The following is a 26,962-nucleotide window of genomic DNA, read 5'->3' as shown; positions in this document are numbered from 1 at the left end:
TTGGTACTGACTGGTATTAATTTATGTGTAACATATGCAAGAAGTTTTTCTTCATTGGTACTTCCATTCTTGTGCTGTAAGACTGGAAGATCTGTTTCCTGCATGAAGGTGTTAATCACACATGATATCCTGTGCCTTACAAACCTGCACAGCAAATGTTCTCCATTTTAACACTGCAAGAAAGTTAATGTGCTGGTTAATAGATAAATCAGTAAGTTTTTGGATGCCTTCCTAAATGAAGGCAAGTGCTTTGAAGCCCACATGCTTAGCAGTCTTCAAGGGCTTCTTCCACATGAATATTGAAGCTTTGTCACCCTGAAGAGCTCCAGAAGACAGGACATAGCAGTTTTGGTCCAGGCACATTAAAGAATTTTCCTAATCTAATCACAGTATAAGCCTGAGGAGTTTGGTTTTGCCATCATAGCTGATGAATGTTTGACCTTGGGCTCTTGCTAGTTTTCTCTTCACATCTAGCATAGAATTACTTTAAATACAGGACTGATGGGAGGGAGTGGGGCAGCAGAAGAAGAGAAAAATAACCATTTGGAGATCACTTCATGAAAAACAATCAAATACCTAGTGTTTCTATTAGATGGAGGAGTGTCAGTCGTTCAAAAGGCTGTTATGCAAAGAATACCTTTGAAACGTTCCATTCAGCAGTCTATTGTTGAATCTGGATACATGATCCAGATCACATTTAGACAGTTCTGACTGCTACCTAATCAGGTGGGATATAATTTTTGACACTATTCCTATAGCTAGGTCAAAGGTGAGGTCACATATGCAGACTGGACTGATAAAGACAGCTGCACAAGACTTCTACATCTACAGCCTTATAAATGCTTATGAATGCTTAAAAACAGCCTGCCAAGTGTGCTGGGCATTTCAACACTGTTGTCACAAAGGTATCAGCAAGCTCTTTTGTGAAGCCTGTAGGTTTTGGCAGAGTGTTAATGAGCATAAAACTTATGTTAGCTTTGGCTCTGTGTTCTCTTGCAAATGAATACATGATTATCAATCTTGCTTTACTTGGAGCACCATTTCTGGTGCTCCACTATGATAAATGGAGTGCCAGTTGTAATCTGCTAATTAATCCAGCGTGTTGAGCTGGGTAGTCCAGGACATGTGGTGCTATCCAATCTGATATCTGTGAAACACTTAAATGTTACGTCATTGTACAGTACAGATAGTTAATTCTTTTCAAGAGAAGGTCATTTTTACTTGTTGTTGCACAGCATCACACAGAACTCCTGGCCAGTCATTTGAACGTGCCCAGGCTCAAAGCACCTCTGTGTTTGTAGAAATGAGGACACAATTTCATTACTTTATTGAACTGCTGGAGAGGTGATGGCAAACAGGAAACAACAACTATACAGTCTAGCCCCACCAGTAAGATGTGTAGGCAATGAGTGTTCAAAGTCAGTAGATAAAAATGGCATTGGTAACCACTACTGGTTACCTGTCTCATATGTTACTGTTAATTGGTGTGTTTTTTTCCTGCAAATGGCTATTGAAGGCCTTTTCAAGGTTGTTAATGTTGAGCAGATAGGCGTGACAGGGACAGAATGTGATTTAAAACCAAGCAGAGTGGAAAGATTCCACAGGATTTTGGTGGTGTTGCATGAGACCTCTTGTAAACAGCCTTCTTAACACAGCAGCTACAAGGTAGCATGGTTAGATCTCATTTTCCACCTGAGGCCAAATTTAAGCACCCCCAGTCTCTACTCCTGCTTGATGATGACTGTGAAAAGGGCGACTGTGCATAACCCTTTTCTCAGACTGGCTCTTCATCTCTCATAATTGCACTATTAACACCCATAAGGAACCCATTAATGTGGAAGAGGTTTTGAAACCAAAGCCTCTCTTTTCAGAGCCCTGATCTAGGAATGCTTTAAGGGTATATGCCAGCTCCAGAATCAGATTCATTTTGGTTCTGAGAATCAAACCACAGCCTCTGAAAAACAATGGAATTCATGGCTCATTCCAGAAAGTTAAGCAACAGCATCAGCTTTTTGCTAAAAGAAAGCTAATAAGGTTTGGTGTAACATCAGAGGAACAAATTCAGATCTAATAACAATACTTGGTTTTTGAACACTTTAGCCTTAACACAAACAATTTCTCACGTCACAGTTTTCCTTCCTAGGGCCTTATTTTGGAATATCCTACAATCAGATGCCCTATTTAACAGGACACCCCTCATATTCTGCCAGTTTCCAGCTATGTTTAAGCATTTACTCATTAAGAATATTTCAGCCATTAGGTAAAGGATCTTCTCTTTCTGTGTGGCATTCTTGACGTCAACTGCAATACAATCTGCAGAAACACAGGCTGTCAGAAGGCTACCTGGGCAATAGTACAAAAGGCTTAGTCATTTCTGCCTTGATTTGAAACAGCACTATCCCTGTTTAGAAGTAGATGTTAGGAAATAACAAGCTGTATACGATGCAGTGTGTTATGCCTGGAATTGAGTGGCAGAGGAAACTAGTTTACACTGCACCAGCTGATTTATCATGAGCAACATGGAGAATCCAAACCAGCAGCAAACATGACATGATCTCAAGAGAATGGGTGTTTCAGACTGTGATCAGATTTGTATTTCAAATCTAAAAGGATTCATTACAAAAATGTTTGCACCCATGATTCTGAATGTAGATGCATGAAGTAGCCAGCCACTCTGATCTTTATAAGCAGCTTGTAAATAACATAAGCCTGTCATTACAGTTTGGTTTAGGATCTTAAACTGCAGTTCTGATAAGGGGTGGTAGCATAGTCTGGGTTTCCTGAAAGGAACTTGCACTGGAATTCATGTCCTGTTCACAATATCTGCTATAGATTTCAGCCTCTACAGCTTCCTGTTTGTATCCTGCACTGTTCTGGTGTAGCTGCAAGTGGCTGAAACAAAGCTAGCTCTGTGAGCCTGCTTGTGTATGGAGTTTGAAAGAAGAACACAAGCTGTACATGAAATGTTAAGAACAGAGTTTGTGATTACACTTCAATTGCTAGTGAATTAGCTGGTCTCTGTTCAAATCTGTGTGAATCTGAGATGAGTAAGTTGGTTTTAAAAGTATTTTATAATCCTAGGGGAAAAAAAATTAAAATGTTGAAGTGTAAAACTAGATGTTGAAAAAACAGACTCCCCAGATATGTTGGACAAGAGCCTACAAAAGCCTTCAAAAGAATTTTCTTCAAAACATGATGAAAGTTAACAGGAAACGCTCTATAGGAGACTCCATAATAATGATCAAGATGTTGTTTGGCACTTTCTGAATAATGTGTTCCCTTGTTTAAAAGAAAATGAAAATGATGCTGACAATTCACAACAGCCCAAAAATAAATGGCTGGGGCAACACAAAACTGTACACTAAGGAGTGAGTTCAGATTAGCAATATTTTACGTTAAACAGTGGTTTACCAGTAAACTAACAGAGCAGAGTATTTAGGGGATGAAATTTCATTCCATAGGTTTGATTAGATGAAGTATGACAGCACATCTGATTGACCTGAATGCAGCCCAGTATAAACACAGGTAAGAGAAGCCATCTCCACTCTTTTAAGCTGGAGTCTCTATCCTCCTTCTGATTGTCAATATGTCTCTTAAGATTTTATTACACATTATTTGATGGGTGACTATTTACTTTGTAACTCTTCTAGCTGCATCAGCATAGCTCTTTTCCTTTTCCTCCTCACCAGGTCACTGCTGGTTCATTAAACTCACCAGAGGTTTATAGATCTGTATGTGTTTTGTTTCCATTTCACCATTTTTCTTAAACTATTTTATTTTATTGTATTTACATTTTCAGTGATTAGCATGAAGCTCCTGACCTAGCTTGATGTTTTCCTGTCTTGTGATGTGAAGTGTTCCTGTGCATTGAATCTTTGAGATGTATTTCAGCCTTCACTTAGCTGCTGGGAGTGGAGAACCCATCACAGTCAAGCAGTGCCTGCAGTGCCATACTTTTCAGAGTCTCCCAGACATGACACCAGAGACTGGAGCCCATCACCACAAATATCATTACTGTGTTGCTGATTCCTTGGTGTATCCTCTACCAGAGGCTCTGTTCTTCTTCTAGTTCTTCCCACCAGAAGCTTCATCGTGAACTTTACAAGCAAGCATGATCCCAAATTCTATACTGAAAATCCTTCAGTGGGAGAATGGGAGAAATCCTCCTGGCTCTGTCTGATCCACTGCAATCTGTGAGCAGATGTTTCTTCAGGTCCTGTGACTTCAGTTAACAGCTGGTCCTAAAAAACCTACAGAGGTATGGTACCTGGAAACTGGAGAAAAAGTGCTTCCTGCTCCTTCTATGTAATGAGATGACATTTAATGGAATGGATTGTATATTCATTACAGGATAACAAAGAGATCTTTATGCTTTTCTTTGTTTCCAGTGTGGCCAGTGACAAATGGCATATTCATTTCCACAAACACTGAGGCAATCTCCTGTAATCCTACTCTTTCTTTTCTAACATGGGGACTCTCCTCAACTTTGCCTGTTCTCTCAGCTTCTAAGCTGTTTCTGAGTCTGCATGTCTTGAGAGCAACTGACAAAACTGACAAAAATGTAGGGGAATTGTTGATAAGGTTTCATAATTTAGTATTCCAGATGATGACCCACCTCCAGCTTCCCTTGGAGAAAAAGCAGAGATCATTAATTCCTGTTTTTCCATGCTATTTCATTGCTACCATGATTTATGGGGTGCTTTCAAAAACCCATCTCTGATATTGCTAGGATTTTGGGTTTTGAGATTTCTGTTTTTTCCAAACCCCAGAGTTATGTGCAAAGGCAGTGTTTCTATCCTTTCTAAAAATCTGGGAGAGACTTATCTGTCCTCAGTCCTGAGTTGAATGTTTGAATGCACAATGCTTTCTGATTGCTGAATTTAACCGGGTGATTTGAGTCAACCCACGTTCATCTTTCAACCCCTCCTCAAGGAAACTCAGTGGTCTGTAGGGCTGCACTTTTTTTTTTCCCCCTCCAGAAATTGGTTTTTTTTTTATTTGTCTGTTTATGCATTTTTTCCATATTGAATTTATATCTGACAGTGCAATGAACAGCTTCCAACCCTGTCTTTCTTTAGTTTCCTCTCATTCCTCTTTAGTCCTAACATTGTTAAATATTTTTGCAACCAGAAGGTATTTTTGGAGTGAATGCACTGCCATGCTCTCTGTTTTCAATGGCAGTGCTCAGTTCTGGCTGCCATGAGCAGACACAAGATGCCATGTAAAACTGTAAGTTGATTTAAAAAATAAAAGAGAGAGAGAGAGAAAAAGATTATATAATGTTGTACCATTCCTCTGGGTTGAAATTCCAGGAAAGGTAGCAACGGGGATTTTGTATTGTCTACCTAAACAGTAAGCACGTTTTAAATTCAGCTGAAGACTCACATGCTATGCTACTACAATAATAATGTTCACATCTTAAAGCCGTTTGGCAAGGAGGGGTACTGAAAAAAATGTTAGCTTCACCTCTTGACAGCATTGGCAATCACCCTTTAAAAACTGCTATAATACTATAATTACCCCAAATATTTGATTTAAACACTTTTAAGCTAACAAGCCATGCCAGCTGTAGGCAAGATCTCAGATGAGAGTTGATTTTGGTTGGCAGTCAAGTCAGAGAGCACCCATGGCTTACTACCTGCATGCACTGATATTCCCCAGACATTAGCTTGAGACCACAAAATGGAGGAAAGTAAGGCTAATTTGTTGACTGTCATGAAGAAAGATGATTTTTGGAACAGAATCATAGAAACCACATCCTAATATTAACATACTAGGAGAGCCGTTTGCCAACACAATTTGTGTGAATTGAGTATTAGGTAACACAGAAGGACAGAGGACAAAGGGAGAAATAAGAAATGGCGCCATCTCTGTGCCCCCAAAACCAAGAGGAAGCCATGCCAATGGAAAGCTTCCACACTCCTGAGAAAATGAGTGCTTGCTGAAGCCTAGCTCCTGATTCCTTGGTTGCTTCTATTACAGCTCCTTAGGGACTTCCCAGATCTTGCACATCTTTACACACAATAGCCTTTGCACTGAATTTTTAATTAAATGTTATTAGATGCTTAATCAAAACTACAACCTTTTGCAATCTGTGGTATAGGTTCTGATACCTCAGGTCTAAATACTTAGATTTGAACATTTTATTTCTGTTTCTTCAATAAGAAAATGAGTTGAGTTTAAGGAGCAAGAGCAGAACAAGTAGAGAGTTTTAGAGCTTGATGTCTCCTTCAAACTACTTTCAGAGAAATAACTTATTTTCTGGATTAATCCCTGAAGTTATTCTACTGACTCAAGAAGCTAACCAGGAGACATCCCCAGGCCTTATGAACAACATACACACTTTGTGAACAGAGAAGAAATGCTAACAAGTAAAGCCTGTAAAAGGCTTGTCATCTGGTTTTAGTTGATTAAAGGTGAGAGGATCACTTTTCCTTCAAGTGAAGGTTCTTATCTCCTATTGAATTTGGATCTTAAAAGATTAAATAGTTATCTGTAAGAAGAGAGTGGTATTTCATTGAGATGCTTTTTTGAGCATTACACTTTTGCCTTCAGATCAAGAGCTATGGCTAAAATCAGTTCTAAGCAGTAAACACAAGGTTTTATGTGTAAACCTGGAGAAATCACCAATCTGTGCAAAATTCTATTTATAATTTCTTAAAGGAAAAAAGTAAAAACAAAAATATATATTTTACTAGAAAAGCCTATCCTGGAGAAGAGACTAGTAATTATACAAACCAGTATTTATGGTAACTCTAAAATAATAGCTTTTTACTTTCCTAGGTCATCTGTACAAATTAAATCTAGCACAGATGACTAGAAAAAAACCAGAGCCAGCCTAGAAATGCTGGGATATCAAAAGACCTACCTGAATAAACCCTTCTTTCAGATCATTTGATTGGAGCATAGTCCAGGTTTTTGATCTACACAGAGGATGTTTAAGGGGCTGGTTAATTTGAACAAAAAAAAACTCCTCTGAATTGTAGTATTGCTCAAGAATTGCATCACCCAGTCACATACAGACAGACAAAAATAACCCCCCCCCCCCCCAAATCTCCCAAATAGTTCCAAATTCCAGCTAAAATGATCAAAGAAAACCAGAGAGACTTTGTGCACAAAGATAAAAGCTAAGGCACGTTACATCTCATTACCATTCTAACCATTTTCCTGGTTATAATTTGCCTAGTCTTCCACAAGGCCTTTAAAAATCACTTTAAGCTATTTGTATTTTGTGTGGTTTCTGCCTTTGCCACGAAAAACAACACAGGACAAAAACTCTGGTGTTGACAGATGATTTTCTCACACTGACCTGCTTCTGTGTGTGACAATAACTTGAGTGACACCTGCTGTGACCACCCTACTAAGATGAGGTTAATCTGTGCTGCCACTACTCTCCTTCTTCCCACTGACACATCTAAATACTTTTGAATAATTCAACAGACAACAAAAAAGGTCCATGAAAAATAATCTAATGTGTTTATTTGGTGCGGTGTTAGAGGAAGGAAAGAGACTTCTCTGCAGGGAGATCCGTCAGCTGCTAATATCTCGAATAAAAGTAGGACTACAAAGAAATTTCCTATAGATCTCATGATTCAAGTTGAGATCTTCATCAGATAAACCTTCTTTGAAATGTACCTTCCACTTGCAATGAATTTTATAAGTGTGTGCTGGGAGAGGAGTCACGTTGTGGAGGAAGAAGGTTCTACTCAGTTAAAGATGTCTAGTGAAACCAAAGTCTTTTTGCTTTGTTAAAGCATTTTCTGTACTTATTTTTTTAATAATCCATGCAATATTTGATGAGAGCTTTTAGAAGAATATGCTCAGTGTGGCTTATTTAAGAATGCTGAACTTGCACAATTCCAGGTAAAATAACAGATGTTCAGAGGCCTGGGTTGCTGCTACAGTTCACAGAAAACATGTAAAAAAATTGGTATCCATGCATTTAGTTAGGCTGCATCAAAAGTGTGACCAGCAAGACAAAGGAGATGATTCTTCCCCTCTACTCAGCTCTCATGAGACCCCACCTGGAGTACTGCATCCAGTTTTGGTGCCCCCAACACAAGAAGGACATCAAACAGTTGGAGCAGGTCCAGAGGAGGGCCATGAAGATGATGAGAGGGCTTGGAGCCCCTCCTCTATGGGTACAGGTTGTGAGAGTCGAGTCTGTTCAGCCTGGAGAAAAGGCAGCTCTAGGGACATCCTATAGCATCCTTCCAGTACCTGAGGGGGGGCCTACAAGAAAGCTGGGGAAGGACTTTTTACAAGGGGGTTTGTAGAGATAGGACAAGAGGGAATGGCTTAAAGCTGGAAGAGAGTCAATTTAGACTGGATATTAAGAAGAGATTCTTTATAGTGAGGTTGGTGGATTGCCCAAGGAGGCTGTGGATGTTCCCTCCCTGGAGGTGTTCAAGGCCAGTCTGGACAGTGCCTTGACCAACATGGTCTAGTGGAAGGTGTTTCTGCCCATAGTGTGGGTGGGTTGGAGCTAGATGATCTTTAAGTCACTTCCAACCCAAATCATTTTATGATTCTACATAACAAATGTGTGATTTAAACAGACATAGCAGTTACCTGTGAATTTTTTTACAACCTGACATGTCATTGTTTCCTGGCTGCAATTTTGAAATGTTAAAATTGTGTTCTTTTTATATTGCTGTGAAAATAAAATCTGTATTGTCTTCTGATGCTCCATTGCAAACCAACAGAAGCCTATTTAAGGTACTGAACAAAATCCACCTTCTTCAAAACAGGGTAGGAAAAACTTCCCAAGGAAAGTGGCTTAATGACAGCTGAATTGCAGCCTGCACCAGTACTAACTACAGCCCATGGCTCCTTTAATTTAGGCAAACTAATCTGAACACTGAAGTTGCTATGAAACTACATGTTGCAGTAGCAAAACATATCTACTTAGAGCAAGGCAGGGAGGGATGGCAAGGAAACTTAGATCTGACTTGTTTTCCACAAAGGAATAATAAAAAATCATTTAACTGTGTCTCCAGATGACTATTAAAAACACACAGAGCTACCTACAAAGCTATTGTACTTGGTAGCAGCAGTAATGTCTTCCTGAAGGTGAAAAATAAACCCAGATCGTGTGGTCTACTAGTGCCATCTATTGTGTACAGGGGAAAATACAGATACCAAATGTAGGAGTTACCTGTTTTCTCCATAAATGCAAACAATACTCTTTATCTGTTACAGTACCAATTAGAAAACATAGCCAAATCTCATTAAATTACTTGTTTTTTATATAATACAGCAAATATTATTATTTATATGTATTACTGCAACATGCAGGGTTCTAAGCACTGTCAGTCTTCATCACACTGTCTGTGTATGCATGTATCACAGTATCACAGTATCACAGTATCACTTAGGTTGGAAAGGACCTTGAGGATCATCGAGTCCAACCTATCAACACAGACCCCATGACTAGACCATGGCACCAAGTGCCACGTCCAATCTCCCCTTGAACGCCTCCAGGGTATAGACTGCACAGGCACACACACACACAAGGACAGCAAAAGTCAGACCAAGCAGTGACAGTTTTAGCCAAAGCTACAGAAATTTTGTAGATGAAAACCTATTGAAGTTTCCTTACTATGTCAGATTTCTCCCAGATAAAGGGATATTAGCTCACCTTCCAAGGAAATGAGCCCTTCTTAAAATCCAAGCATCCTTCTGCCTTTCACCATTTCTTCCAGCTTCCATCTTTTTTTCAGAGAATATTTGTAGTGCCCATTGTAAACCACTAGGATCAGCTCACCCACACTGAATACTGTCAAGTCTTCGAGCAGATTCTCCAAAACATGAAGGCTTGAGAAATAGGGTCTTAAGGCTTTGTATTCACAAAGTAGTTTAAAATACCAAGCTCCTGAATAGCTTTACAAACTTGACATTGAAATGGCTAAAACTTATTGACTTGTCACCATAATCCCTCTAGATTGATTGAAACTTTTGCAGCCAGTATTACTGCCAAATCATACAACTCCTTGCCATCAGAACTGTTTTACTACTATCAATAAGGCAGTACACAAACAAAGCAGATCAGAAATAAAAATTAAGAATGCTTTATGAGAAAAAAACAGGGAGCAACAGATAGTGATCACTGGCTGAGCACAGATGGGGAAAAAACAGTGTGAGTAAGCGTCCTGAGAAAAAAAATGGGGTTTAGGTAGTTTGATTGAGATGTATCCTTATGTGATTTGGAACATGATATAACAGAGACCACAATGGTAATATCTGATCAGCAGATCAAGCTGAGTAGGAAAATGAGGCTTTGCTCCTTTGGAAAGAGTAGAAAAAATATTTAGCATGATCACTAAAAATAACAAGACCTGTCATGTGGTTTACTGTAGTTTATGCAAAAGTTTCTCAACCACTCATGATGGGCTGACAGACAGAAATCACACCAAGGGATGGTGAATAAATGTCTAGCATAGCTCCCAAGAAAAAGTAGCTGTTTTATGTTGCTAAGGGATGTGAGAATATGAATAAAAAAAAGGTCAGTTGAAAAGCAACAGAAGTGTACTGTGACATTACCTGTACCAACCTGCAGAGACCACTTGGCTGTAAAAAATTCAACAGCTTACTTACCAGCACTCACAGCTAAAATGATGCACCTTGCTAGGATGTGGGGTTTTGCAATTGCTTCCAACGTGTCAGCTCATATTTCAAATGAAAAAAATAATTAAGATCTTGACTGAAAAGCTGCCTAGAGTCAGAGAATAATCAATTTTATTTATTTATTTTTTTCAATAGTTCTTCACAGGACAAATGAAAAGGTACTAATCTCTCTGCATGTTGATGCATGACAATGTTTTTGGCCTAGCAAATTATATAAAAGACGATGCATTCTTTTGGTCATGAATGTAACATGTGGAAATGTATCATGACAAAGCTCAGAAAAATGGGAAAGATTTAATTCAGTAGTTCTTCAGTACATGGGTTTGGCCAATATGTTTATCTTGATTCAGCCACTTTCTCGGCAGGGGAAAAGTTTTCTTTCTCTTTAAGAGACTGTAAGCACAGTGAAGGTTGGCAGGCTAGATATGATTCTTCCCCTGAGGAGAGACAGCACCAAGAGATTACATAAATGTGACTTGTTTCAGGAGCCTTGTATTGGAATGGTGACATTTTCTTAGTGTTCTCTTGCCTTGAACCTTGTGAAACTTACTGTGGTGATCTCTTGCCTAAGCCAGAACAATACAAAAAAATTTTTTCCCCATTTTTAAGTGTACTTGCATTCAGTATAAAAACACTAATATCAGTGAGGGCTGAATTCAAGTTAATGCAATGTCTTTTACCCATCAAGCCCATTATACTTTAGCTTAAGAAAACTAGGAATAAAAAGCAATAAAAGACCAACATATAAAGCACTAAAAAATATGGTGTCTTCCTAACACAACCCTCAAAATAAATGAATGTCACTTTCTGTGGTTGGTATACATTTTCTTATGAGTATTTCTGATCTTCACTTGAAGGGATGTGTGCCCCTTGCAGGATACCTAATCAGCACAGCCTAAGTCTTGCAGTAAGTCAGTAAGAGAATGAGTACTATAGAAAGTGAATCTGTCAGTGAAAAACATTTTCACTATTTTCTTTGGGAGAACATACACAGAAAATGTAGACTTTAAGGTGTGAAACAGCTGCATTTAATACAGTTTAAAATACACATGAAAGGAAATACCAACAGATGACTAATCTTAAAACATCACACATTTGTTATCTCTCATTCAAAATCAGCAACTGAGAATCATCAATAGCTCAGCATAAACTGTGATAGACTTTGGCAAATGTAATTTGTAGACAACTTGATTGATAGCCAAGTGGTTAATACACAAAATAGAGGTAGTGAATTAATCCACGGAAGACCCATTTCCCTCCATATACTTGTAATATCTCACTTTTCAGTTAGTCCTGTTTCAAGTCTTTCATTACAGAAGTAAGCTTATAGCAGCAAATATGCCATATCTTCACTAAAGAACCTCTCCAGGGTAATTTTTACCTTCAGTTTTACAGATATATAATGCCACACACATATATCAAAACACCCAAGAACCACCAGTGCCTCCTCTTGTTTTCCATTCACTTGCCATGGTTTTTGGAGGCACTCTTCATTCCATCACTGTAGGTTAAAACACAAGCTGGAAAACTTTGTCTTTGTATAACCAAATTGCAGTAAGTTTTCTCTTTAGGAGTTGGTGGAAAAATGTAAGCTTACTTTCTATACACACTTCAGTTTCAAGCTTCCTATGACCAGCAGTGCATAAAGGGAAAAAAGATGTAGGCATTTACAACATACCTTGCAGAGATTATTGGAAAACACTTTTCATGCAATATAGTTTGAACTTCTCCTAGGATTTGCATACAGCAAATACCACCAGAAACAGGTAACATAGTGTGGCCATATACCAACTGCAAATTTCTAGTCTTGAAATACAGATGTGTGCTTCTGCTCTCACCTTCTTCCACAATTCTTGCAACTTAACAGAGCAGAAATTCGACCTTAGTGTTTTCCATTGTCCTTCCCAGCTATTTGTAAAATGCAGTTGCTCAAGTTTAAAATTAAAGTATAACAAATGAAGAAGTATGGATGCATCCAAAAGGGAGAAGATGAGGAGATCAAAAGTCTTTGAATAACTTTCAAGTGCTTCTACAGGCTGCTTCTGTTACAGTATTTTTAATATATCAAACAATACAAAAATTACAAAACATTGCAAAAAGGTAGCAGGAACATTTCTACAAGTTATGATTTTTTTTTTTAATGGATGCTGTTACAGATGTTGTGGAGCTAATGGCACCGGCTCTTTAGACAACTTTCTAAGCCCCGGCTCTTCTGCAACATTTTCTGTAAGTAAAAACCTTTAGAATATTCATATATATAAAACATTGTCTATTCCACTACCAGGAGTCTTCATGTATCTCTGTGGATATCCTTAAAGAAAGCCTCTACAAGAAAAATAAAAAAAGGTCAGCTGAAGATAAATTAATTTGCAGGTCTGTGATACAAAGTACAAGAAGATAAAAACAGTATTTAAGTAAAATACATACTGTGAGAAATTAAAACAAAGAAAGAAAGAAAGAAAATAAAAAAGAAGGCTTATGAAGTCTGGCAGCTGTTTTTTCTGATTTGATGATTTGGCTTTCTGTGAGTATTCATTGGGACAAAAAGAGGACAGGATCTAAAAAAATAGTTTCATTCAGGGTTGGAAGGGACCACAAGGATCATCTAGTTCCAACCCCCCTGCCATGGGCAGGGACACCCTACACTAGATCAGGCTGGCCAGAGCCTCATCCAGCCTGCTCTTAAACACCCCCAGGGACGGGGCCTCAACCAACTCCCTGGACAACACATTCCAGGGTCTCACCACTCTCATGGTGAAGAACTTCCTCCTCACATCCAGCCTGAATCTCCCCACCTCCAGCTTCATTCCATTCCCCCTAGTTCTATCACTACCTGAGATCCTGAGAAGTCCTTCCCCAGCCTTCCTGTAGGCCCCCTTCAGATACTGGAAGGCCACAATTAGGTCACCTCGGAGCCTTCTCTTCTGCAGACTGAACAGCCCCAACTCCTTCAGTCTGTCCTCATAGGAGAGGTGCTCCAGCCCTCTGATCATCCTTCTCTGGACACCAAATGTTTTGTCATTGTCAAACAATGGCAAATTATTTCATGCTATTTTTTACAGCCTGTAATTTAAAGTTACTGCAGTGCTACTTAATTTAATTCCATCGCTTTCTCTTATTTATTATATTCACAATATTTGCATGTTGTTAAACTACAGTGCTGAACACACTGCTATCTGTGTCTGGAGCTAACTTAACAACTAATTTAGCTACTCCAAGGACTACAGCATTGTCTGGGAATTGTATATCCAATGGAAGAGTTTGACTTTAGATAAAGCAGATACCATCACATATACAGACACCAAAGAGTGATGAACTAGCCACAAATTCCTTCCCACACAAATGGTAAGTTTAATGAATGCTCCTGAATGGTACTTAAGTATTTTTCCCATGTTTAGAAGGCAATTATATGCCTTTTAAAAAACATTTTGTTCTGCAGAACCTAGGGTATTGTTTGATCAGAGATAGCTATAATGGAAAAGCTATACAGTCGTGGTCTATTCAGTACTGTAGGTCAAAATGAGGAAAAGTGTAGAAATGTTTGCTATCATTTAAGCAGAATGTATGTTAATTCTGAGTCTTTAGTGGAAAATTGATTTTTTGCATATGCTTATGAAGATTATGTACACTTTATACATAAATATTAACCATTTCTATGCTGAGCAAGCAGTTAACAGAAGAAGTGAATTAACTTTGGGTTTTAAACCAGAGGACTTGGAGGAATCTTACTGTTTTTCCTTTCTTCCCACCACCACCAATTCTGAATATGATTTCCAGGAATTTATCACTGCACCAACTGGCTCACATATGTGATCTCAACTGTTAGTTCTACAGTTATGCAAGTGCTTGAATCTAGTCTGGGACTTCCATGAGGCAATGGCATGTATGAAATACCTACTTATGGGGAAGGTATCTACACACACATCTGCAATCACATCTACAGTGATTACAACTGAGTTAGTTCATGTTTGTAATTACACTATGAAGGAGAATTACTCAGTCTTTTCTACCTTAGTATCTCTGCTCCAGTCTTGCAAAGATGCAACTACTTTATAGGGAAAACAAATATCCAGAACTCCAAGGAGAGTAAGGAGGCTACAGTAACATCCAGGAGTTTTTTGTCCTCAAATCTCCAGAAGGCACTGACCAAAAGCAATGTTTTTTTGTTTGTTTGTTTGATTGATTGTTTTACAGGGTGTTTCATCAAAGTTAAGCCTCACACATTCATTTTTTTCAGCATTTTGTATCCTTGTACAAAACAACTGTACATGAAACACTGCAGCTAGAACACGCTGTGTAAACAGGAGTTATCAAGGCAAAGCCTGGGAAGTGAGTTCGAGGCATGCCTTCTTCCACAAATCATACAGTATGTATCAATATGTGTAATGTTTAAAAGCAAAGGAACATATTTGGTTGAAATGCAATGGATACAGTATCCCTCAGGCAGAAAGAAATGCACTTTTAGTTGTTGCATCATTTATTTTAGTATGATGTCACCTCGGGGGGGGGGTGGGGGGGGGGCTTTTTCTACCAAAAAAAAAAAAAAGGTAAATAAGTAGAATGTATAAATTTACTGAATAATTTTCAAAACCAGGCACCTATTAAACTATTAAACCAATTTATAAACCTGATTTTTATGTTTCAGAAAACAGGGGGCAAATATTTTGTTTCTATCTCTCTTTGGTATAAGATAAAGAACGATAACTTTCTACTGTATTATTTGCTATGCAATTCATAGCACTTCTTAGTCACTGATAGAATATGTAGATACCAACCTGAAAATCTCTGATGAAGGTTAAAAAGAAGAAGATGAAACCAAAGGCTACTGTCCATTCACAGATTGCACTCAGAAAGTGGTAAGTATAATCCTGATGGAACGAGACATGAAATAAATTTTGAGGTAAAAGAGCTGAACAAAGTAACTGTGGAATACCATAAAAATAGACATTTATTTCTGTAAATTCAACAATTATTCTAAGACTTATGACTCATCATCCCAATGCCCTGGTGTACAAAAGCCAATTCAAATTAGTTTTTTTTCATGATGGCTAACACATTTATCAAGGTGGCATATGCTCCATTAAGCAGTAACATCAAAAATAGTACATGAAAACTACATTTAGCACAAGATCAAAACACAGCTTGAATATAATTTGCACCTGAAAACATTTAGTTCTTAATGTGAAGGGTATCCAAATGCCCATACTCAAAATTTTCACTCAGAGACATTGAGTTCAGTAGCACTATCCCTGACAGTAAATTCTCACAAGGTTTTAGAATGGAGGGCTACTCTTGTATGAGAGTTCCTGATGAGACCTTTGGTTTAAAGTAGACTGTCATAGAAAACCTATGTAATATGACACAAACAGATGTAAAGTGTTTCTTAACATGCCATCGACAAATATGCCATCTGCTTCAGAAAAAAAAAATCATTTTCTCTTCCTTGCATCTTGATGGGTAAATATTACTAGGATTACCTATTCATAAAGATTTGTCACAGCTGCCTTGCCCCTCTTGGACTGAAGTAAATTTGCCAAATTGTCCTTTATTAAGTTCTTTAAGCAGCATACACTCCCTTCATTATTTAACCTGTTGGTTTTTTTTAATAACTCCATGTGGCAAAGTGTGTCCAAAACCAAAACTTACCTCTCACAGTTATCATTCTGAGAACACTGAAATCAATTCAAATATCTGATACTGACTGAAGTACATTTCAGGTCAGACTGCCAATGTTTATCACAACAGCGAAGACTAATAAAGAATGGTGAAAAATCTGAGAAAACCTATGCTGTAAAAAAGCTCAAACATTTCAGTATCAAACTGCTCCACTTCTGTTTAACCTATATCTTATTTACTTCCTTGGCAGTATCATAGTATCACTAAGGTTGGAAGAGACCTCAAAGATCATCGAGTCCAGCCTGTCACCACAGACCTGATGAGTAGACCATGGCACCAAGTGCCATGTCCAATCCCCTCTTGAACACCTCCAGGGATGGTGACTCCACCACCTCCCTGGGCAGCACATTCCAATGGCTAATGGCTCCCTCAGTGAAGAGCTTTCTCCTCACCGCGAGCCTAAACTTGCCCTGGTGCAGCTTGAGACTGTGTCCCCTTGTTCATGCATGCAGTTCATTTTCAAGAAATGTTGACTACAAAGGGAAGTAGAACAACTCACTTTCAGAATATCTTCTTTCTTTTTGTTTGTTTTCTGGGTAAGTTTCAAGTGCTTGGTTAAAATGAAAGTCTAACACTCTGATGATTGACCCACTTATGACAAGTTTTCTCATGAAAGTGATAAGGCATTTTCCTAATGAAGAAATAACTGGAAGCCAGAATGACACAAACTGGTGAGATTTCACAAATCTGTTAAAGAAAATGTACTACTTAAAGTCTCTAAAGCATTTGTGATGCTGCAGAGTTTTAGACAAACATAACAGCATAGCCCAAATAATATGATACAGGGCAAGTTTGCTACTTAATGACATCTTACCTTTTCTCCTGGAGTCCAATCAATTTTTGTCATGGAAATTTGTGATGCAAACACAATCACTGGAAAAAACAGTGTAAAGGAAACTATAAAAGTTTAGCAATAGTGATAATGTCTGCTTACAAAAGAGAGACCTCATCTTCCCTTTTTGGACCACAGGATTTCCTGAACAATCAGAATACAGAAACAAAGTATTTAAAACAAGTGAATGAAATACATAATTGAAAACTGAGAGCAGCCATCAAAATGCATTTCTGGAAGAAGAGAGGTTTCTGCAGGTTCTCCCAAAGTATAGAGGAGACACTCTAAAACCTAGATCACATCGATGATTAAGAATTGGGGAAGTAGAGTCCTGCAAGGGGAACCATGTTGTTTTCCACTGGTCCACAATAGGTGCATTGGTATACTTGTATAACTTTCTCTCAGAACTGGAGCTCTCTTTAAAAATCTTTTCAGTGTTGCTGAAACCAAAAGCATGCTGTAGCTGGCTGGCTGATGAAATTATGTGCTGCAACTACTTTTCAACACTGGCAGAACACCTAAAGACCACCCATATCAACAGGATGACTCCAGTTGCAGCAGGCTGTGGGAAAAGCTAGTGCATTGAGTGTGTCTCAAGAGAAGGCATCAAATGAAGCTAAGAACCGAGAGGAGGCATCAAATGAAGCCAAATACCAACCAACACGGTCAAAACCATCTGTTTAGGCATGAAGGAAATCTTGTGTATGCTATGTGTTTGGTTCGTTTTAGAAGTGGTGCCCTCCTTTGTCAGACCTTTGTACACTCCTTCAAAATGAAGCATGTTGTAAAGTTGGTTTAGCTTTTTTATTACATAATCCTATACAGAACACTGGGGCATTGTACTTAAATATACCACTGAAAGAAGACATACAGCTTCTTAGAAGACCCTGAACCTCATCTTTATGACGTTCACTATACACTATCTACATTATTACAGCAGAAATATTAGAGAGCCCTAAGCACAGATTGTAACCCCATTTTCCTTCAAAGGAAAATCATGAGTGCATAAAGGGAAAACTGTAGGATACAGCACAAAGGATACTGGGAATGAAAGCAATGCATGATACTACAGATATGGCCATCCTTATGTGACACATAAAGTAGCTGTTCCATCTTGGACAGGACTTGTAAGAGATAATAGACTGAAGTGTAATGTATATAACACCAGAGCCAAATGCCACCAAAGCTCCTATGTCATGGACACTGGGAACAGACAGCTCCTGGAAAAAGAATCAGCACAGTGTAATGGTTAGTTGGAATTATTTGTACAGTGGTAGGAATCAATGAGAAGACAGTATCCACATTACGCTGGGCATGTAAAAGCAGTAGGAAACAGTCCTTTCTCCCAACAGTCTACATAGGGAAGATGAAAGAAAATGGAGAAGAGGCAAACTAATCATGTCTAAAGACAGCAGGTCAATGTCCTTTCCCATGTTCACATACAAGTGCAGATCAACTTTAGAGTTGTTCAAAAGTTGGTCTGGCTTGTGTTATTCTTAAGAGGTTCCTATACCTCCTTTCTCCCTTTACCCTGCCAAACGTTTCCAAACTTTTGTGTTGAAAGTCTAATCTGCAATTGTGTGTCCATACTCTTAACTAATGGTAAAGTTCCATGGGAGCTGTTCTGAATAGTGACTGCTATAGCTTCACCTCTCAACCTCCAGTGGCCAGGAAGTAAGTCAGCAGAAAATTAGTTATATATTACTCTGGTGTCACTATGTGTGGCCTATACTTTTGTGATACCCTACCTATTGAAGAATCTCTCCTTTGAAACACAAACAAGCAGAATATCCAGTAATAAAACAGATCACTATTCCAGATGCTGCTAATGTGCATGCCATCATTCAGGTCAAAGTGCAGGTGCTTTTTTCTAGTCTGACTTATTCTGCCCTACCTGAGTGTAAGCAAATGAAACTGCGAATAGCAAAGCTTTTTTTACAGTCAAATTTTCATAGTAAAAATTTTCCAGCAGAAGCATCTATATTTCTAGCATAGATGTGTTACAAAACAAGCACACTTGCAAAAAAAACCCCAAACCTTTAGTGACAAAACTGTGTAAGTGAAAAATCTAGTACACAGGGAGAAAGCAAATCTGTCTTTCTAAAGCTACTGAAAAAAGGCAGAGGCAAAGAAGATATTCTTACTGCATTTGCCAAATATTCACACTGTATTAAAGCTAACTGCTGTTATCTACTTGACTCTTTAAGTGTTAGGGCAACTTTAGTTTCATTTATGATTAAGAAATGTATGGTCATACCTGAAAAGTTGCAACTATGCCCATTCCAACACATCCCACCAATCCAATACATAATGAAAGTATGTTGCATGAAGACCTAATAAAATGTGATGACTCATTTTGCTTCTCTATCAATAAATATCTGATGCACATTGTAATTACAGCTGAAAAACAAAAAAATACATATTCTGTTCAATGGTCCTGTGTTGCTTACATTTTACCACCTTGCCCTGTAATACACTAGCATACAGAATTATAAGCATAATACAATAAGTAATGCTGCCTTTAACTCTGCTTGGATGAAGAAGAAAGGTAGTGAATTTCAGATTTATTATTTTCAGGTAGAACTCTTAACATTATCTTAGTCTTAACATTGCACACTAGTTCTATCTAGAAATAACTGCACATTAAGAAAAACACTATTTTAGGTCTCATTCTATGCATATTAGGCACAGAGGCATTGGCACTCCACATTTGAAACATGTTTCAGGGAGACAGAACCATAAGCTGGAAGTGGGAGAACTTAGTCTGCTCTGTTATGCAGTTTTGTACCAGAACTACATCTCCCTAGAATGGATGCCCTGAAAAAAATAATACATTTTTTTAGAGTGTAACCATACAAAAATATAATTGCCTGTGTATCCAGAAACTATTTTAAAAGCTTTTGTGCCAGCTCTGGCTACTCTTTAGTACAGTCTATCTACAGCTGGAAAAGTTAATCAAGAACTTTTTACAGGGACTATAAAGTTACAAAACACACTAAGATACTGTGACTGAATGAGGCTCTTAGAATAGGCAAAACGAAGTGACTTTTACTTTGCACGAAGGCCATCACGGACTGCTTGTACACAGAGGTACAAAGTTCTTGATCCTCCTTCCCTTAGAAGTGAATAGAAACTTCTTGACTAAGGGCAGTAGACATCTTGCAGAAGAAACCTAGTGTTGTTTTAACACTGTTCTTCCCTTTGCTGCATCACCCTAGAACCTAATGTCTCCCTACATGAAAGATACAGTTTTTGCAAAGTAATTATGCCATCTTTCTTCCACTTTTTATTTCCAGCTATGCTGACTACATTGCACTGGTGAAATGCTTTTAAAAGACAGAAATGCCTTTAAACCTGCATTTACTGACTCTAAAGGCCTGACTCTCTAGATACTACTTCCATCTACCTGATACTATCAATTGACTGTGGAGTATTTTTACTGCAGAGTATGGTATGGACTGCAGAGTAAGCAGACAGCTGATGCTACTTTTTATGTCACTGCTGTGTTTGAACCAAGTACTTTATACATACCTAAAAGTGCTGAAATATTAATCATAAAACCAAAGACACCGCTCTCTGGAGGTTTAGTTCCAGTGTCACTAAAGCAGGAAGAGAAAGAAATTAAGTTAGTTGAGATCTATGAAACACAAATGAGATGTACACATGAAGTCTCGAGAGAAATGTAACTTGTGTGGACCGCTGCTATGTGTGTAATAAACTTAAACATATAAATTGGAATGTTGTCTGCTGCATGCTTAAGCACTGTACTAAGATCCATAGAGCACAGTATTTGAACTGTATTTCTTCCTTTTTTGTATGCAATATGCAGAGAGGAAACAGAGCAATATTTTGGTCATGAATGACATAAATTATTACCAAAATTGCATTTTAGAAATAGTATGTCTTTTATCTGCTAAATTAGCACTGTGATAGAGTAAAAAGTATCCAATGGCATTCAGTATACCAAGATGTGAGAGAATTCAGCTTAATTTCCTGACTTGTTTGAAAGGACTTTATCCCAGGAGAGCAATTGTGTTACGATGCCTGTGTACATTCCTAGGCATTGTTTAATTTGCTAATGTAGATAAGCTGTACACACATTAACAGTGCTCTAGGCGCAAGGTGTTTTAAGGCTCCTAGGCTGAAGAAATTCACCCTTCCTTATATGGGACAATCAGAAATTCACTGGGACAGACCATGCGTAAGTGTGAGAATATCTACAGAAGTACACACATACATACGTGTGTGTGTATATATATAGACAAAATGTCATATATGTTACATACAAAATGGAATGCCATCATCATAGAATTCTTTTCCCTCTTTTTCCTGCATATATGGCAAGCACCCACTCCAGAGGATGCCTTTTTCTCATAGGAAGGATATACTCCTAGGAATACATTGGGTTCAAGTTCCCTCAAGCAGGACTCTTTCATACAAGTTGAGTGATCTTCTGACAGAAGAGTCCTGTGATGCCATCACCAATTTACACTAATTTCTCATCCAATGTGCAACTGGCTGATACCTATTTGATTGGATTCTGCTGGCAGAGCCAATGGAAACCATGTAGCTCATAAATCTTCATATAATTCAGGTGTGAGCTGAGTTTTCAGTTACACTGCAGTACCAAGAGGCATGATTATGTGTGTAAACAGAGACACCCAAAGAACTCTGATGTCAGAAAAGTAAACATGTAATAAGTTTAGCTAATGTCAAGTTTCAGTGGAAACTGAGCAAAGGTTCTAAGAACAAAACTTTTCCTTAGGTGTATAAGGCAAGTAGGTACTAGCTAGAGATTTATTTTAATGTAATTCAAGAAGATGAATACTTTTCAACAGTGAGGCTGGATTGGATTTCAGTGCTAAACTTCTGAACCTGTCACTGAGCACAGCCAAAATCACAGACTCAACACGAATGCCTGTGATTTTACACCCAAAAGGCAATGCACTCTCTATATAAGCAATCATTCTTAAAGATTTGGACAATTTGGACAAGTTTGAGACAGAAAAGTATGACCATATCACAGAATGGTAGGAACTGCAAGGGATTCCTGGGGACCACCAAGTCAAATCATCATGCTAAAGCAGGTTTGCCTACAGCAAGTTGCACAGGAACACGTCCAGGCAGGTTTTTAGTATCTCTAGAGAAAGACTCCACAACCTCTCTGGGCAGTTTGTTCCAGTGCTCCTTCACCCTCAAAGAAGATTTTCCTTAGGTTTAGCTGGAACTTCCTGTGTTCTAGTTTGTGCCCATTACCCCTCATCTATTACTGGACACCACCAAAAAGAGTTCAACTCCATCCACTTGGCACTCATCCACTCACTTAGATATTCGTAAGCATTGATAAGATCCCCTCTCAGTCTTCTCCAGGCTAAACAGCCCCAGGTCTCAGCTTCTCCTTGTAAGAGAGATGCTCCAGTCCCCCAGTTATCTTTGTAACCCTCCACTGGATTATCTCTAGAAGTTCTCTACTGCTCTTGAACTGGGGAGCCCAGAACTAGGCACAATACTCAAAAAACAAACAAACCCAAAACCAAAGAAAAACCCACCAAACTTTATTAGAAATTAGTATTTGCCCTCAAAATCATTCTGTGTTACAGAAGCATTTGTGAAATTAGTTGCTAAGATGATTTATCAAGAATGGGAGAAAGCTTAGGATGAAAGGAGAATCCTTTAGAAAGCTGACACAAAGAATAGAGAAAAATATTGGGGGTTTTGTTTGTTTTTTCACTAGATTGGCTCCAAATTCTCAAACAAAAGCTTGGACCAGGCTGTTAGACAAGTTTTTACAACTTCTCAGGCATAAAGAACCTCTGTCCAACTGTATTATTTGTTTTAATGCTTTCTAAAGACTTGCTCTAGCTCTGTATCAGTCTTGCTTCTCTTTGATAGTGGAATCTGTGAAAATTGCACGGTAACTCCTTTGTTTGTTTGACACTTCTGAAAATCATCTTAATCCATGCTTCACTCAGCCCATTTTTTAACCTTGAACTTCACATCTTTTCCTCATGTTTCTGGAATGTTTTCATTACTATGACAATGGGCTCCATTTTAAAAATGTGCTACTTGTGACAGCCTTGAAGGACTTTTGAAGACCAGAAACTGCTCTACACTAAATACAGGACTGTGATCACTTCAAAGCTTTTAAAGGACTTCAGGTGAGAAGCAAATGGAATCGGTACATGCAAAGAAAGCCATTTGAAGTTCTTGGAACACTTCACATCATAAGAGCAATCCAAATAACCTGAAACTTCACTGAACTCCATTCATTTTTTACTTAAATCTTTCCTCAAGCAAAAGCTTTGTAGATGAATTTTGTTGCTGTTGATTTTTAAACTCAATAATCTCAGCTGTATGCCTTCACAAATTTCATACCAAGAATACTATATCATATCTACAATGTATTTATGAGGTACTGCACTGGACTTTCAAGGACACAATCTTTTTAATGTTATAGCTTCCAACAAGGTATCTTTGAAGCTAAATAAAAATTTGTGTACATTTTTTTATTTCTGGTCTGCTGCTTTGGGGGGAAAAAAAAAACTTTTTGACAGTTGCTTTCTTTTACTGGAAAAGAAAAAAGGCAAATGGTGCATATGAAACAGAAACGTGCTCACTTACTTGCAATGACGCATGGGAGAGCACAATCACAATGGGAAAGGAGGAGAACCATGCATGAAATTGATAGCATTTGTGTCATTGTCTCATGAAGAAGAATACTACAAGCAAACAGTCTTCTGAAGAGTGGAAAGACAAGAAGGTAAATAAGGTAGGGAATAAATATTTTAGGGTCAGAAGACTCATTGTCATTGAATTTTCTTCACAGCCATCATAAATTATTTCTCTTCAAACTCAAGCCCCAAAGTTTTAGAGTAGGAAGAATATATTCTGCCAACAAGGACTGTGACTGATCTGGAGGTACTACCTGACAGCAAATACATTAAAGAAATTCCCTTTACTCTTTCACTGAGAATTCAAACCACCAAACAGCCATCCCAGCACATCCAAATTAGTTTGGATTTTGAGTAGTAGGAGCAAAAGAAGTAACTTGGGCACAACCTAATCCTCTTCTGTATCTCTGCCACTAGAAAACACAAAATCATATTCATCTACCCAGAAATGTGTTTGTATAGTTTCCTTGATGACAGTTTAGCAAAGTTTCAATCACAAATTTAGATGTGGTCTTCCTCTCACTGTGGCAGCTGTGACACAGGAAGCAAAATTAACAAGTTACCTGAAGGCATACATAGCATACCTGAGGAATGTAAATAGGAATTATAGAAATGTTGAACTAAAATTTGTCAATATTTTTCTCCTTCATATAACTGGAATTTCCACATACAAGCTCTATTTAATTGTTATAGTTCATTTTAAAATATTGCACAACTGAAATGTCGCAACACTCTTCCTCTTTTTTATCGCTCCAAGTTTCACTAAATCACGTTCTTAATCCCATGATTGAGCTTCTTAGGCTAAAACAACTGCTTGCAAGAGAAGAATATGAAATATGGTATGGCAGTTGGTCTGAATGCTTAGAAGGAATCATCTCATTACTCCCAAGTGCATCTTCTACAAAGATCATATGCTTAGACCATGTACCTTCAGAATTATTACAGGTTGTTCACCAACAGTCAACATGTATCCTTAGTCCAACTGTTGTGTTAAACATCAATCTTTTATTAGCAAATGTAGAGGGACTGAAATGTATGTGGGTTTGCCATTTCTTTTTAATCACTGACACATCCTCATATGTCTTTGTTTTTTTTTTTTTGGGTATGTGGACATTTATTGTGATTCCATAGTTAAAGGATATGAATGTTTTTGTCAGTGAGATCTTCAGTTAGACTGAGAGAACTATGACAGCTGTAATACATTCATCCAAGTTACATAGCTGTGACTTGCAGGTATGGCATGCCTCTCAAAAAAAGAATGACACAATTGAGATATCTGGGCTGTCAAAAACAATCATACAAGCTGAGAACACAATTAACAGAAAGAAAAAAGGTCTATTCTCTCATATTTTATTCAAGGACATAGCTTCAATGTAAGAAACACTTTGTCACAAATCTTCTGATCACAAATGAAGTACTGAGTGTGGACACAGTTACAACAGATGCTTTATTTTTCCTAGTTAATAATAGATATATTGCATTGATTACAAGTGCTTTTGTCAGTAAACCCATGTAGGTAATCAAAGAAGAGTATAACCACAATTGTTAAGGCAGTAGGGTATTTGTGCACATACAAGCACAAGGCCTTGCAAGTGCAGAGTCCAGATCTCAGCCTATCTTAAGAAGTCTTGCTAACACAAGCACAAAGCTCAACTTTCTTTGGATTAGTTTGAATGAAGCTTGACTTTCTTGTGAGCTGTGGCGTTATTCACACCATTTCACTTACTTACCATGACAGATAACAATTTTCAATCAAATTTACATGTGTGTACAAATCTGGTTACCAATCTTATGAAATTATGCATGTACATAAGGTCTTTCAAGGAATTAGGTCTAGTTGTACCTGGAAAGATGTATTTTAAACTTTTTTAGATCTTTTATCTATCAGAGACCACTCTTTCATTTCTGGTTTACCTTTAACCCATTTAGTGCTAAATACTCTCTAATTTCACAGCTCAGATTTGTTAACATAAGCAATGTATAAAAAAAATGACTGACGCAGAATTGTGCGTGACTAAGGTTATAGAAAAGAGATGCCAGTCATCTCTCAAGACCCTTTTACATTCATTGTTCCTATGCTTATTAAAAAACTAAACAAAACACCCCACGTTTTAGGTGCTGGGGGTGTGTGTCCTACAAACTCTATTGTAGGGCTTTGAGTCCTGTTACCCCCTGGTGCACTTTGGCTCAGTTCTGGCGTTATACAACAAAAGTACATTTCCACCACATATTCCTTAAGTTTTGCTAGGATCAGGCCTGTAGCACACTTTGGTTCCAGCAAAGAACTTTCAGCTCCGTTCTAGCACGTCTGTCAGCGTTTGGGTCCTGTGGATCTGAGAGAGATCTGGGTGCTAGAGGTGTGACGAGTGGCAAGGAGCGAACAGGAGGTCCCTGCTCTGCCCCCTCTCACGGGGAGACTGCCACCACTGCTTCTCTTTCCCCCGGGGAGCCCCACAAACGCGCCGGCGGCCCCGCACCACACGCCGCGGGGAGAAGGCGAGGACCCGGCGCCGAGGTTGTTCCTCAGAACCTCCAACCTAACACGGACGTCCCCACCGCGTCCCGCCGCCCCCACCTCACCTGATGTAGGGGACAAGGGGCTCGACGTGCCCCGCCAGCACGGCGATCACATAGGAGATGATGAAGGCGGCTGAGGACCAGCTGACGAGCAAAGTGGGGATGAAAGCCACGCCAGACATGCCGCACAGCATCGCCCGCGACTGCTCTACCCGGGGCACCAGCGGCTGGGACAGGAGCGCCCAAACAGGCTCTGCTTGACGGTGCCCTGAAGTCACGGGTCGTGCCCGAGGACTTGCGGAACTCTCACCCGCCCGCCCCTACAACACTCTGACCGGTTGATTCCTGCCCGCCCCACACGCGGCTTCCCCCGCCAGGCAGCAGCGCTTCCACCTTCACTGGCCCCGGGGATCTCCCGCCGCCCACAGCCTTCCCTTCGCTTTCGTTTCTCCTCAGCGGTCCCCCTAGGGGGCTGCGCCCGCCCCGCCCGCCGTGGGTAACGGCCGCGAACGGCTAACGGCCCAGGCGGTCAGATGAAGCGGGGGGCGGGTAGCGTGGGGCTGGCTAGGGTGGTCCGTTCAGCTTTCACCTGTGGGAGCACCTCTAACGGCTTCAGCGAGTTTCTGATCGACGGCAGGAA

The 26,962-nt window shown here is 39.0% G+C and overlaps 1 protein-coding gene across 2 annotated transcripts; it reads right to left on the bottom strand.

The window, feature by feature from the left end:
- Window positions 1–11,643: 11,643 nt before the first annotated feature.
- On the bottom strand, window positions 11,644–26,821 carry DRAM1 (DNA damage regulated autophagy modulator 1). 2 transcript variants are annotated; one of them, XM_068142252.1, is made up of 7 exons: window positions 26,386–26,821; window positions 20,666–20,733; window positions 19,392–19,534; window positions 18,177–18,354; window positions 17,117–17,175; window positions 15,402–15,494; window positions 11,644–12,951 (listed from the first exon to the last, which is right to left on the bottom strand). In XM_068142252.1, the coding sequence occupies exons 1-7, from the start codon at window positions 26,514–26,516 to the stop codon at window positions 12,904–12,906; spliced, it is 720 nt and encodes a 239-aa protein (XP_067998353.1). In that variant the 5' UTR covers window positions 26,517–26,821; the 3' UTR covers window positions 11,644–12,903. The 2 variants fall into 2 exon arrangements, with proteins under 2 accessions (XP_067998353.1, XP_067998354.1); XM_068142253.1 differs by lacking the exon at window positions 26,386–26,821 and adding an exon at window positions 23,756–23,853.
- Between the last annotated feature and the right edge of the window lie 141 nt (window positions 26,822–26,962).

The sequence above is a fragment of the Melanerpes formicivorus genome, unplaced genomic scaffold (assembly GCF_026170545.1).
Source record: "Melanerpes formicivorus ecotype bairdi unplaced genomic scaffold, bMelFor1.0.p_v2 SCAF_8, whole genome shotgun sequence".
Classification (NCBI taxonomy): domain Eukaryota; kingdom Metazoa; phylum Chordata; class Aves; order Piciformes; family Picidae; genus Melanerpes; species Melanerpes formicivorus.
This window is presented reverse-complemented; position numbering and strand designations above follow the sequence as displayed.

What these genes read in the sequence shown, in the direction of transcription:
- DRAM1 (XM_068142252.1), bottom strand. Translation starts at nt 26,516, where the DNA reads ATGCTGTGCGGCATGTCTGGCGTGGCTTTCATCCCCACTTTGCTCGTC. An exon ending in TAATATTTCAGCACTTTTAG is followed by an intron (nt 19,535 to 20,665) that starts GTATGTATAAAG and finishes TTTGTTTTTCAG; the next exon opens with CTGTAATTACAATGTGCATC. An exon ending in ATTGGACTCCAGGAGAAAAG is followed by an intron (nt 15,495 to 17,116) that starts GTAAGATGTCAT and finishes TCGTTCCATCAG; the next exon opens with GATTATACTTACCACTTTCT.